At 40.0% G+C, this 15,112-nt stretch overlaps 2 protein-coding genes and 1 long non-coding RNA gene across 5 annotated transcripts in view; 1 reads left to right on the top strand and 2 right to left on the bottom strand.

Annotated features, from left to right (window-relative positions):
• Nucleotides 1-1,442, bottom strand: part of LOC127956351 (scavenger receptor cysteine-rich type 1 protein M130) — a 59,396-nt gene extending 57,954 nt beyond the window's left edge. The window contains exons 1-2 of the mRNA XM_052554207.1: nt 1,142-1,442; nt 636-950 (exon numbers count right to left, since the gene is read on the bottom strand). Coding sequence (XP_052410167.1) covers nt 636-950; nt 1,142-1,211 — 385 coding nt within the window. The 5' untranslated portion in view covers nt 1,212-1,442. The remainder of the gene's footprint in view (nt 1-635; nt 951-1,141) is intronic.
• The window catches only part of LOC127956360 (uncharacterized), a 216,496-nt gene that overhangs the window by 160,949 nt on the left and 40,435 nt on the right, over nt 1-15,112 (top strand). The gene's annotated exons all lie outside the window — the stretch shown is intronic.
• Nucleotides 5,381-7,945, bottom strand: LOC127956373 (uncharacterized). Its single transcript, XR_008153542.1, has 4 exons — nt 7,878-7,945; nt 7,591-7,613; nt 5,871-6,049; nt 5,381-5,644 (listed from the first exon to the last, which is right to left on the bottom strand). It is a non-coding gene; the product is annotated as an uncharacterized LOC127956373 (long non-coding RNA).

Here is a 15,112-nt window from a genome sequence, read left to right as displayed (position 1 = left end):
ATACTATTGGTTTTTTGTCAGGGAACCAGTGTGATACAAACAGCTGATCCGCCTACAAAAGTGACATCATACTGCCCCCACTCTATAACCTATTAACTCAGCTGTGATGTCTGTTAATAAAAATATTTAAAAAAAAAAGAAGAAGAAGAAATCAATACCTTTTGTGGCTTTCGTTAAGGATTCATCTATATTTATTTTAGAATTTGGTGTTTTATAACTGAATTCAATTTCTGTATTGAATAAAGTTATTTCCTACTTGCTGAAGGGCAATTCATCTCAACCAGCATATACCTTGAATATGTGCGTAACTGTTAATGATGCACAAATGTAGCATAAATGTGTTTACACAGGAATAGGATATTAATGTTTTAAAGATAAAATTACGAAATTCAAAAAAGAAAATGGAAGTATTAATTAGTTTTCACTATACACTATCTATTACACATTTAAAATTTGTGACAGAATTTTGCTTCTGGGTAAATTTGTTTTTCTTCCATTTGCTTCTTATCTTTGTGCACATTGTGTACATCAGTGTAAAATGTTGAAAACTAGGCATTGAGTACTTTGCCTGTTCATACTTTAGAGACAATATGAACAGCAAAACTCAGGTGTAGCATCAAGTGTGCAAATGTTACCTGAGCAGATGACTCCAGCATCTTTAGCATGATTACAGTAACTTTGGTCCCACCCTGCTGCTCCACAGTCCTTTAGTGCGGATTCTGAACCAACACATCTGACAAAACCCATCCAGATTGGTCCTGATCCTTGTCCAAAGTGTGCATTACCCAAAACATCTACGGGTTCTCCACAGTCCAGCTCTCTACACACCACTGCAGCATCAGCCAAATCCCAGGCAAGATCACACACTGTTCCCCACTGACCTCTGTGAAGAACCTCCACTCTACCAGCACAGCGACTGTGACCACCAACCAACCTCACATTCACACGGTCTAATATTTGAAACAAATGAGAGAGAGAAAGAGGGGCATATTGTGAATGAATAATAATATATTATACTATTGTCATCTGAAATGTTATATTGTAATCAAACATCTTGAAGTCCCACAATATTCTGACCAATTTCAGAAAGTAACTTTTCTTCATCCTTCTCTCTGTTGTCGTTTTTAGTTTGTGTACTTACCAGATGTGACGAGTATTACAACTGCAGACAGTATAATGAACATCAGGCATCTTCCCATCATCCTCAGCATGATTAACTCAACACCCAGAACAAGCTTCTCTGCTCTGATGATACAGAAGTACAGACATCCTCTTAATGAGAGAGAAAGAGGCCCAACACCCTCCAATCACACTCGCTATTACCTTATTAGACACAACAGAGGAAATCATCAAACAACGTCAGTGACAAATCAGAGGACACTTTTCTGATTTTCTCCATATATACCAAAACTGTCAGTGCTGATGAACTCCTCCTCCCCATACATCAAGACATCAGTGAGAGGAGGCGCACACACACACACTCACGTTTCTGATTTAAAGGAGACAGGAAACTCTCCAGTTTATTTACAACATCAAAGCCAAACACCTGCAGAGACGAGATAAAAGCACTGATAGCAAACAAAAATTGTCCAAAATTAGTGTATACCTATATCATATCATACTCAACTCTTGTAAGGGAAAACATCTGTCAAAATAATTCCTGTAACTAATGTCAAATTTAATTCCATAGAATGGAATTTTTTTTTTCAGATGGCCCACAAAAATCATAATTGACATTCAATGGTGATCATGTTCTTCACCTAGTGACCAGCAGAGAGAGTCAGTGTGCAACTGTACATTAGTTTGACATCACCTAAATTAACTTTCAAATAAACCCTCCATTAGACAATACAAAACTGACAGTGTTTGGTTTACATGTCAGTCAGACTGTCTCTCTACGTGTTAGTGGTTCTTGTCCAGAATATTCTATTACATGACTTTTGCATGTTTAGTCAAAGTTCAGTCTACAAGAGACTAGATGGAGTCTTAATGAGAAAAAGCCCAAATACAGTGGTTGCCACACTTAAAGTACATAAGTGATTTTTCTTGTAGCATTGAAGTAGTAATGCACTAAAATTGTAATACACGTTTAGAATGATAATAAATCTATAAAAACACCTGCTATCAGTGATTTGTTTTTATAATAGAATATTTTGTTTCTGTTCAATATACTTCAAACGCACAAAGATTTTAGTTTTGTTTAAAAAAAACGTAAAGGCGTTCTGACGTAAACTTTCGAATTCATGAAGATGTGCGTATTTTTAAAATGTTAGTTGGTACGAAAGAAATGTAGGCTACACCTGCTCCATGAAAACTTGCCTCCTTGGATATTCCAAATAAGAGAGTCTCTGAAAAAAAAAAAAAAAAAAAAAAAAAAACGCTGTGCCCTCAAAACGTTTTCAAGCGCCACCAGCTGGTCGTTTTGAGAAGAGCGCCTGATATATATTTTTTCCTATATGGGGAGGCTGCAGACCTGGAGCCAGTAGATATAGGCCCCAAGCAGTTTTACGCCCCTGTTGTTCCTCATGCGTCCAGTAGTGGGAGAAGGAAATACGGCGAATAACACTATATGGGGAGGCTGCAGAGCAGACCTATGACCTACTGTAAAATGTATTTATAAACTTTTTATATACAGGAGACTGACTGATATATGATGTTGTGAATTTATATTAAGCTATATTGAGATATTAACCATATTTAGGCCATTAGTGTCACGTTACGAGACGCTTGAAAGACGGCGAGAGAACCAAGTGCTGGTAAGTGTGATTTATTCAAGGGATAATCCAGAGGGGTAAACAGTCCAGGCAGGGGTGAAAACCAAAACATCAATCCACATAAAACAAGACACGAAGACAAGGCAAGAATGACGGACATGAATAATATACTGACATTAAACAAGGACTCCGTAACATAGACTAAGACAGACTGGATATTTATACACAGGATAATGGGGAAACAGGAGACAGGTGGGGGGAACAATCAATTACGCAACAAGGAGGAAGGTGACCATATAAGGGAACAGGAAGTGATCTGGGACAGACACCGTAGACACTGTGACAGTACCCCCCCCTCTACGGAGCGGCTCCCAGACGCTCCAAGACAAAACACAGAGACCAGGAGGGAGGCGGACAGGTGGAGGCTCAGGGGGAGGGACGGAGGGCCAGACTAACTGAGGGGAACAGACAGAAACATAACAGAACTCAAAAAACACAAAACAGAAGTCCCTGAAGGACATGTTGAGGCGTCCACCAGGGCGGAGCAGATGACCACCACAGCCGTGTGGTCAAGGCCAGAGTCCTCCAGGGCGGAGCGGACGCCCACTACAGCCGTGTGGTCACCGCCAGAGTCCCCCAGGGCGGTGCGGATGACCACCACGTCCTCGTGGTCCCCGCCAGAGTTCCCCAGGGCGGAGCGGACGACCACCACGTCCTCATGGTCACCGCCTCAGCCTCCAGAACGGCATCGATCACCACATCGGGAACGACCTCGGGCACCGCCTCGGGAACAGCATCGGGCACCGCCTCGGGCACCGCATCGGGGACCGCCTCGGCCTCTCGAACAGCAGCGAGCACCGCCTCGGGAACAGCATCGGGCACCGCCTCGGGAACCGCATCGGGCACCGCCTCGGGAACCGCATCGGCCTCTCGAACAGCAGCGAGCACCGCCTCGGGGACTGCATCGGGCACCGCCTCGGCCTCTCGAACAGCAGCGAGCACCGCCTCGGGAACCGCATCGGGCACCGCCTCGGGAACCGCATCGGGCAGCAGCGAGCACCGCATCGGGCACCGCCTCGGGGACTGCATCGGCCTCTCAAACAGCAGCGAGCACCTCCTCGGGAACAGCCTCGGGCATCGCCTCGGGAACTGCATCGGGCACCGCCTCGGGACCCGCCTCGGCCCCCAGAACGGCAATGGACTGTGCCTCGGCATCGGGAACAGCATCGGGCACCGCCCCGACCTCCAGAACAGCGTCGGGTTTCGCTTTGACCTCCGGAAGAGCATCGGGCCTCGCCTCGCCCTCTGGAACAGCGTCGGGCACCGCCCCGACCTCCAGAACAGCGTCGGGTTTCGCTTCGACCTCCGGAACAGCATCGGGCCTCGCCTCGCCCTCTGGAACAGCGTCGGGCACCGCCCCGACCTCCAGAACAGCATCGGGTTTCGCTTCGACCTCTGGAACAGCATTGGGCACCGCCTCGGCATCTGGAACAGCATCGGGCACCGCCTCGGGAACGGAAACGGTCCGCTCGGGAACGTTCTCCAGGCCTTGAGGGACGGTCGACGCCTGTCTCCTCGTCCTCCGCCCTCTATGACGGCGAGTCGGTGGCACCTGTACTGGCGACTCAGGCGTTGAATCAGCAATCTTGTGCTGTGGCTCTGGGCTGGCGGCCATCTTGTGCTGTGGCTCTAAACTGATGGCCATCTTGGTCTGTGGCTCTAAGCTGGCGGCCATCGTGTGCTGTGGCGCTGGACTGGTGGCCATCTTGTGCTGTGGCTCTGGGCTGGCGGCCATCTTGTGCTGTGGCGCTGGTTCAGCAGCCATCTTGAGCTGTGGCGCTGGGTTAACGGCCATCTTGTGCTGAAGCGCTGGCTCAGCAGCCATGACGTGAACCGTCTTGGGAACCTCTAGTATTCTTGATAGCGTAGCGAAATAATCCAAGAATGAGACAGCGGCCGTCTTGGGCGTCGGTGCTGAGCTGGCAGCCATCTTGCCCTGTGGGGTGAGGCTGGCTTCCATCTGGCCTCGTGGTGCGGGGTTGGTGGTTACGCACCACAGCGGCATTGGGTCGGTGGCCATCTTGCGCCGTGCTTCCTCTCGCCCACCTCCTCCTCGACGACCCCCCCTGGTTCCGCGGAAAACCACCAGGCGAGTTCCTTCAAAACCGCCTCTGTCCCGCTCTGTGACTGGGGATGAGACATGGGCAGACATACCTGCTGGTTCTCTTGGTGACGGAGTCCTTCTGTCACGTTACGAGACGCTTGAAAGACGGCGAGAGAACCAAGTGCTGGTAAGTGCAATTTATTCAAGGGATAATCCAGAGGGGTAAACAGTCCAGGCAGGGGTCAAAACCAAAACATCAATCCACATACAACAAGACAAGGCAAGAATGATGGACATGAATAATATACTGACATTAAACAAGGACTCCGTAACATAGACTAAGACAGACTGGGTATTTATACACAGAAGGATAATGGGGAAACAGGAGACAGGTGGGGGGAACAATCAATTATGCAACAAGGAGGAAGGTGACCATATAAGGGAACAGGAAGTGATCTGGGACAGACACCGTGAGAAGGAGGACATCTAGTGGAACCCCGGGGAACAACAACCCAGACACTGTGACAATTAGACATACAGTACTGTGTAATCATTTGCATCCTAAATGAAATATCTGCTGTACAATTCACAATTGGTCGTCATACAGCTACAAAACATGTCCTACATAGCATTTTATGAAGACAAACATAATTTAACCCTTTTCTAAAATTCCAAGGGTCATTTAAAAGAAAGAGACAATATTGTTGTTCACAAAAATATTTATTAACACCATGACTTTTATTTCTTAACAGCATGACTCCTGTAGATTCTAGTGGTAGTTGTAATTGTGGCACACAACCTAGACCACACCAGTGGATTGTATAATCTGAAAGAAAAAAGAAAAACAAAACAAAAATCACTCCTTTTCTTGCATTTCAGAGAAAGACACAGCACAACTTATTTGTTAAACTTTTATGCAACGTGCCCTGACAATGCTGACATGAGTAAATTTGAGTAAACTAAAACATCTATCATGCATCCATTTAACATTAACATTCATTACATTTTTAGAAAAAAAAAAATAAATAAAAATCAATCATAAATGATGCTACCTTCATGGACGACTGCCCTAGAAAAGTGAAGCTTAAGATGAGTTTGTACTTTACTTTTCTTTGAGGGCTTGAAAAAAAATCAGAATTACAGAAAGGACAGTGAAATAGGGAACAGCAGGAGGTGCATCTGTTAAGCGCAGGTAAGTTGCAACCTCTCTGTATAGATATTATTTCTTCCCCTGAAGAGAGAAAGAGATGGGTGTTTTTAGTTTATACTTGTTTAGAAAGAGAGATTTCAATTTTCTTAGCTAAAGCAAACACACACCTTTATGACATACAAGTTAAAGAACTAAAGACAGAGTATGATAAAACACACATTGAATGCACATTTGTCCAGATAAGTAAGCTATTTTGAGAAAACTGTATATTACGATATACATTAGAGCAGTGGTTCCCAACCTTTTTCAACTCGCGGCCCACACAACCAAACACATATGTTTGCGCGGCCCACTTCAAAAAAATTAACTGACCCCGCTATTGTTGGGTTAATAACTTAGTACTCAGAAGCTAGATTTTAAACTATATTTATTGAATAAACTAGGGCTGTGCGATATGAAAAAAAAAAAAAAAACTATCGCGATTTTTTTTAATCAATTTTGGAATTGTGCTTTTACAGTCATAAATGCATTCAGGATTAATTTGAAACATATTTCCAAAAGAAAACCAATCAGAGCTTTATCAAAAAGTTGTAACATCTCTAGAACAGACATAAGTCAAAATTATCACTATAGTGAAGATGTAAAAACATGTATAGACTTGTGGCAAAAAAATAAAATAAAAAAAAAATCCTGTATACAGGGACTTTTTTTCTTTTTTGCCATGCATTGTTCATAGAGCTCATTAATTGTAGCGGTGCCTCAGGTGTTTGCAGTGTGTATACAGTATGTGTATGCGGTCAGCAGTGAGAGCGCATAAATATAACGCGAAAGCACATTAAAATAATGCACGAGTGCGAATCTCTCTGTTCGCAGCAGATTTCCTTTGCTCTGTCACAAAACCGGTCGTGCTTGCTCAGATACACGCTGCTTTGCGAGGAGAGAGTGTGCACACTTAAAACGTCTCTCCTCTCACTTAAACTGCATCCTGTTCACTAACAAATTCACTCTATGCTCATGTGTTAGACATGAATTATTTTCGCACGTTTTTATTTCTAGCCTTTTACCGCAGTGAGAACGCTCTGATCCGTCAACATTGGCTCAGAAAAAAGGCGCATCACAGACAGTGTGTGAACCTGGAGTTAGGCATATGCGCACGCTCAAATCGTGATTTTAGGACGTTTTCTTTTAATCGCACAGCCCTAGAATGGACTGGAAATGAACAGAAAATAATTGGCGGCCCACCTGCAATACCACCGCAGGTTGAAAACCACTGCATTAGAGAATTAGATCGTTTCATTTATAAGAAACAACTCAAATCAAAATCTACATTTAAACCATATGAGACCAAAGTTTTTAATGTAGGTTTTATCATGCATGACATATGTTTGTATTATTTGACAAAATACTTGAGTGAGTGTGCAGTTCAACTTGTGCAGAGACTTAGAGATTTGCATACATACATACATGCCTATATAAATGTGTATTTTGTGTGTTCACATCACTGTCAAAAAAAAAAAAAAAAAAAAAAAAAAAAAAAATCACACATTTGTGATTATCCACTCTAATGTGCTCCAGAAACCATGTGGAGTATGTTTAAATGCAAGGAGTAAACAGGGTCTTACCAGAAGAAGCCATGTCACGCAAGCTAAAGACAGACAACAAGATAAAAATAAAAATGTAATTAATTTTAAAAGTGAGAGAGACAGAGCGGGTAAAGAGAAGACAAGGGGCAGCTTAACCTACACGTGGTTAGCCAAGTTTGAGTCAGACAGACTGACTCAAGCAAGTACTTTTGCCTCTCGAAATAAATTATTGACCAATCTTTTGAATTGATATCGCATCAATCGTTTATAAATAATAAATGTTGCATCATTACAATACAATCAACAACAATAACTTATTTACATACCTCAATTCGTATCGCTTCAAAAAATGTCTGCTGCTATCATACAGATATGGTCTGCTGTTTTGATGACTAGGCACATATACTAATATACAGCCTCCCCCTACTGGACGCATGAGGAACTACAGGGGCGTAAAACTGCTTGGGGCCTATATCTACCAGCTCCAGGTCTGCAGCCTCCCTCTACTTTTTTTCAGCTGGCTGGAAAATCTTTGGTGGACAAACGCTATTAGTCTTTTATGCATTTATGCTATATGCTGGAGCCAAATCTGAAAGTAGACTAGATTGTATGTTAACGTGTGTGCAAACTGTATGTGCATCTGTGAGGGAGAGAGAGCTGAAGAGATGTGCTTTCTGTACAGAGCCGGCCCAATGCAGAAGCTAAGCGGCTGCTTAGGGCCCCCGTGGTCACCAGAGGACCCCCTAGAGTACAATTCAATGTCAGTTTGAATTTTTATTTCATTTATTTTTTATGATATATGGCAAGGCCGGCCCATGGCATTATGGAGGACGAAAACTGCAAAAACAATAAATAAATAAATATGCAAATAAATAAATGTGTGTATAAATTCACCCACTCTTGTTTAATTGAATATATAAATGAGTAAACATGTGATGAAAGTAGCCAAATAAATTAAATAAATTGGTGAGCAAATGGGAAATGTTTAAGGAAATGCAAAATTAATCTTTTCTTTTAATCACTCATTTATTTCTGAATGTAGTTACACATTTATTTTTTCCTTATGCTAATAAGAGGGTGTCAACCATGGACTTGGTCGTGGCAGCAGTTTGCTCGTAACTTTCTGGAATTTTATTTCATAGTAAAAATACTTAATTTCATTGTACTCTTGCAATGGCAATAAAGGAATCTAATCTAGTGTACTTTTTTATTTTACAGTATCATTTCACTTGCATAAATGTAATTACAGTATAATCATGTTTAACTGTAAAATATTTTATTATTGTATATTAGTCTTTTGGTCTTTTTTCGAGTAATGCAAAAGAAAACAACATAAAATATACTGTTATAATGTAAGGTTTGGTTTTATAATTGGTTTAATAAGTTAATTATTTATTTATTTATTTATTTATACTTTAGTACACTATACAAGTATATAGTGTATAATAACCATTTTACAATAAATCCAAAAGCAAGACGTGACAAATATTAGTGCAAATGGTTACAGATGATTGATTCTGTGCCTCCATCTACTGTTAACAGTGGTCATTTAATGTAATTTTCACCTCAAAATCTTTTACTAAAAGTTTTCTACTAGAATGTACTAGAAATACTAGAAATATGTTTTTTCATCTTCACGAATAAAATGTAATCTTAGTATATTTTACTGCACAACCATAGAGTAAATAAATAATATAGGCTTTAAAATATTTGAATTGTTTTTTTAAAAAAAAAAAACATTACACTATCAACGATCAGTGTGTAAAGGGCAGTGTGTATTTTTTTTATTTATATATAGTCATGCATCTCACTCCAGCCAGGCAACCAATGTTGGAAACCCCGTTATAATATAACTTTTTACTTAGCTATTTTTAGATTACATTTTACGTCTTCTGTGTAAAAATAAATAAATACTTAAATACATAAATAATAAAAACCTTCCTGGTATATATTTTTGTAATAAAACAATGCTGTTCCCTTTCGAAAGGGAACTCCACGCTGCGTCCTCTAGGGGGCGCTATGGGAACACTGTCAGTGTGATCGGTGTTGAAGCAAGGGGCAAGGAACTCGACCGGAAGTTGAAGTCGGGTGGGGGCTGCCATCTTTTAGCAGAACTTCAGTTGCGTTAGCATTCCCATTGACTCCCATTCATTTTGGCGTCACTTTGACAGCGAATAACTTTACATCTGAGGCGTTTAAAGACTCTGTTTGTCCATTATTTATTTCTAAAGATACACGACAATGTATAAAGGGCTCCATTACCTTCTATGTTACATTATGGCCCCGTATAAACAGTTTTTGTAAAAAATAGGCTAACGATTGCGTCATAATCACTCATCTCTCTGTCGCATTACCGTACAGACAGGAGGAGAAGCTCGCAGGAAATTAACTTAATGTGGCGTACTGGCGTTACATTTTAAAATACTATACAAAATAATTAATCAGAATACTTACTCCTGCTCACTCACGACAAAGAATTCCCCGCTCAAGCTCGCAGTCTCTGCAAGATTAACGATGGCAGTTTGCACGCACAGCCACTTAGAAGATTTACATCTGGCAGACAGGTTGCTGACGTCGTCAAGCTTCGTTTGAGTCTGCGCGTCAGAAACGGAAGTGCTAAAAAACGCTAAAACTGGGCTTCATTTGTCTCAATTGAGTTCCAATGGGGTCGCTGTGTTGAAGCATGAATGAAATAAGGACAATGAACTTGACATTGCGGGCAGGGCCGGCTTTGCCCGACAGGCGACACATCTGCTGGACGGGGCGCAAAACTGCAATTATATAAAAAAAGTTAATTAAATCTATGCATCGTATTATGAAAGCTGCTTCTCTATTGTTTTCTACTGTATCCTTCAAGTTGTTGCTTTTAAAGAGTTGGTGTGTGAACATTTAAAATAAACAATGAATAATTATGGAATAACTGTGGAGTTGTTTTTTGGGGGTGTTATTGGGCTCTCTTGCCTTGGGCATCAAATAACCTAGAGCCGGCCCTGATTGTGGGTGTGGGTTTCACGGTGTGGGTTTCGGCAGAGCCTGGGAACAGGCTTGTAGTGGGCATTGTGTTCGATCTCCCTGTACCGCTGCTTCTGTAACGGGACTGGACGGGTTTGAGAAACTCCTCCACACTACCAGGACAAGTGCTGCATTGACGAGGTGGACAGGGTACCGGGCCCACATCCCCTCCAATACATTATAAGAAATGGTCTGCTGTACAGTGTAGCCCACAGGCAGGGGGAGGAAAAATGCCATGCTTCTGGTCATGCCAAAGACTACGACTGTCATGGAACTAGCACATGCCCATCTGATGGTGGGACACCTGGGGGCCGAATCCACAGTCCAGCACATCCAGGACCATTTCCACTGGCCAAGCCTGGAGGCTGAAGTGAAACGGTTCTGCCGAAGCTGTCCTACCTGACAGAAGACGGCAGCCCATCGACCCCCCCCCCCCCCGCCCCCCCCCCCCAGCCCAGCCCACTCATTCAACTACAACTACAGTTTCCATAGGAGTAAAATGTTTTTATGTTATTAATTTAAGCAATGGTTAAATCGTGAAGTGCTTCAAAATGCATACTGTTTACAAAATCATTTTTGAAACATTTGCAGTTACACTACTGTACTAATAAAAATAGTATTACAATAACATAAGCACAGTGAATAACTACACGGTCCATACATTACAAAGCATACATCTTTATTCATATTTCTAAATGAATACTTTGACATTTGTAATACATATGATGAGATTTCTCGTTCAAATCGCTACTGTAATGAATATGAATGTCTTTTTTTTTTAATAAGCAGGGGGAATGACCAACATTAAACAATCATTTTAGGACATCTGCATTGTAAGAATTTATAGTGAGACTTCAGAGATAAATATTGTGTATTGTTAGGTGATTTTTTCTCATTTCTTTTCTCACTGCACGATTTGCTAATCTGTGAGAATACTAGAGCAAAGCATGCTTATGTTGATTTATTTAATAAATATGTGAGAAATGCTTCAAAATGGGACTATACTATTCTCACAAATTCCATTCCCCCTTAGTTGTTATTTATAATGAAGTCTTGTAAAAATATGGTAATTTTAGTTTAATTATCACTCGATTATTTATTCATATTTGTTTATTAATATTATGAATAATAAGTTTAAATTATTATTATTATTTTTTCTGCTAATAATGGTCATCTTTTAAAGCTCATGGAAAGTGGTTGGCTCTTCCAAACAAATTTTTGTTTAAAAATCAAATCAAATAAATAATTTTTACAATTATTCGTCATTATTACCCCTGCAACAAATATTTAAGTCAATTTATATAAAATCTTTCTCCACTCTGTTCTTTTTGCCAAGAAGAGGAAGAATCTCTTTCACATTTATTATTTTTCTGTCCTTATACTAAACAATTCTGTCTTCAGATCTCAGCATCTTTACGTCTTGTATTCTTTCGTCTATGTAACATTTCAGCAGTTAAGGTTCTCTTTCATTCTGTGGTTTCTGATAATAGAGAGCTAGAGGATGTCCTGGACTTTATTTGTATGATGGGAAAATTCCACATTCACAAAGTGTGATGCCTTAACATTATTCATGTAGCAAGTATTCATGTCGTGTTTCTGACAATCAGAAAGCACCACTGCAGCACATAAAGTAAATTGTTTTTGTGATCTTTGATTCATGTTTTGTGTTTTTGATGTAAATTTGTATATTTCTGTTATTTTTTTTCAGTTTTTTTCAGCCAGGTCAATCTTGTAAGAGATTTTAATCTTTATGAGTTTTTATCTTGGTTAAACGATGAATCAATGAATCAGTAGAAAAAAAAATGTTTAGATATAATTTAAAAGGAAAGAATATTGCTCATGATTGCTGTTTGTAAACTTATTAAGTACATTCTCTTCTCAACAGTTCTCTCTTCCACCCTCAATACCCACGGCTGAAGTGCTCTTGAGTAAGGCACTGAACCCCAAGTTGCTCCCCGGGTGCTGGATACAGCTGCCCACTGCTCCGGGTGTGTGTTCACTTCTCACTGCTGTGTGTGTGTGTGCACTTGGATGGGTTAAATGCAGAGCACCATTTCTGAGTGGGCTACAATACTTGGCAAATGTCATGACTTTCACACTGTGAGATGGTGATCAATGTTTGCTCTGAAAGGTGAAATTTATTTTAACATCCTGTGAATCACTTACTTTTACAACTTCCCAAATAAAAATTAACCATAGCTTTAAAAAGTATTTATATATAATTAATACATTTATTTTATAAAAAGGAAATGAAAACAAAAAATAGTTAAACCATACTTACCAATCACAAATTACCCATTGATTTATAACATACATAATAATTAATTTACTCTGCACTGAATCTCTTGTGTCCACATCTGAGCGTCTCCTTTGTCAAAAGCAGCTGCTCCCAGCACCTGTACAGGAGCCCCACAGTCCAGCTCTCTACACACAACCTCTGCATCCTGCTGGTCAAAGACACCGTCACACACTGTGTACCATGTGTTCCCATGAATCACCCATCAATCTCCCAGAGCACAGGTGAGTCCCATTTACAAGTCTAGAATGTTAATGATCTATATATTACATAAAAACACACACACAAAGTGGTTATTCAGAGAGATACACAAAAAGTATTTTTTTTTTTTTTGAAAATTTACTTTTCAGCTTCTAAATCCCAGGTCTGCAAATGATGCATCTCTAATTTCCTGATGCACAGAACAAGTCTGACAATGTGGCATACTGTAAAAATCAGCATAACAAAAATGTGTGATGAGCTAATTCTTTCATTATTAAGATCACATCGTTTAAATTATCTATTTTGTTTTTCTAACAAAACAATAAAGCAGATTGAATTGGCTCTCTTGAGCAGATGAATCCAGCATCTTCACCATAACCACAGTCACTAACAACCCATCCTCATGAGCTGCAGTTCTTCTTTAGTGTAGACTCCGATCCACTAGAGGACACATCATCCGTCAAGGATATGTACTTATCCTGGTCCAAAGTGAGCATCACTCACAGCATCTACAGGTTCTCCACAGTCCAGCTCTCTACACACCACTGCAGCATCAGCCAAATCCCAACCATCACCACACACTGTTCCCCACTGACCATCATGATGAACCTCCGTTTCAGGGACTTTAACTTCTGACCAACCTAACTGTGTCAAAATTTGTATTTGAAAAAGAGAAAAAGATTTAAGTACAATAGTAGTAAAGACATTTACAATCATAAGTGGAATATGGCAATGCTGAGAAAAATAACACAAAAAGAGGTTAATAAATAGAAATATATATTGATATCCCAAGATAGACAATATATTTTTTCAAATAATCTTAAAATTGTTAGCTTGAAAAAGATTAAATTGCTTATAAAATGTAATGAATAATCAATGACCTAGTGTCACTCAATTTTTTTTTTTTTTTTTTTGAGAGATTAAACAGGCTTCTGTTCAGTTTCTATAGTGATGTGAGGCCACTGTAGATAAACTGTTTATTAAAATGTATCATTATACCTTTTTACACTGTATGTGTGTACTTACCAGATATTGTTATAGTGATTATGGAGAAAAACAAGTGTCAGAAATCCCTTCATCTTCTTCTGCTCGTCACACTGTCTGCTTGACTCCGTCAGCACAAGTTTCTCGTCTGCTCCTCAAACACACTGAAGAAACTGGCTCCTGTCAGCCCCCTAAAGAGAGAGAGAGAGACTCACAGCTGCCAATGACACTCACTGTTCCCTTATTAGACACATCAGAGGAAATCATCAAACACAATCAGTGACAAATCAGAAAGCAGCATTTTGATTTTCTCCATATATATCAATAAAGTGTGAGCGCTGATGAGCGGGACTCCTCCTCCAGCGTGAAGAGACACTTCACTGAGGACAGACTCGTGTCAGTCAGAAGTCAGTGTGGAGATAAAGTCACACTAAACTTAAAGCAGATTGATACAGAAACACTGCAGCTTATATTCAGGATCAAACCTGAACCTGAACACAGCAGACACAAGCTCTGATCACTGACTTTTGTAAGTCTGAACAGTTCAAACACAAACTAATTGGAACCAATTTCTCACGACCAATTTTAAAGAATTAATGGATTTTACTCATTTGTTCTTTTATTTTGACCAAGAACACAATAAACATATGATTACACCATAGTATAAACTATATAGCTGCTAATGATATTTTGATTAGTTTCATTAAATTAAATATTATTTATTTTCATTAAGTTTAACTTTGAGAATAAAATAAGAGCAATAATCATGTGAGTTTAAGACTGCGCTGCTGCATTTGTCCAGTAGATGGCAGCAAAACACTTCTTATTGTAAAGAGGAGCAGACAAGTGTCTTGTCTCTGTGTTGCTGGACAGCCTCTGTTATGTGGAATGATAAAGTTAACACAATAATAAATAAATGAGTATTTAAATATACAAAAATAAATAAAACATGAATTGTATTTTTCAACATTTATTTTTTATTTATACATTTCTTTCCATATTTATGTATTTTTATATATGTATTTATGCTACATTTGAATAAATGTGGGTATGGTGTTAGCGCAGCGG

The sequence above is a fragment of the Carassius gibelio genome, chromosome B4 (genome assembly GCF_023724105.1).
Source record: "Carassius gibelio isolate Cgi1373 ecotype wild population from Czech Republic chromosome B4, carGib1.2-hapl.c, whole genome shotgun sequence".
NCBI classification, from domain to species: Eukaryota; Metazoa; Chordata; class Actinopteri; order Cypriniformes; family Cyprinidae; genus Carassius; species Carassius gibelio.
Note: the sequence above shows the minus strand (reverse complement) of the source record. Positions and strands in the feature narration are given on the sequence as shown.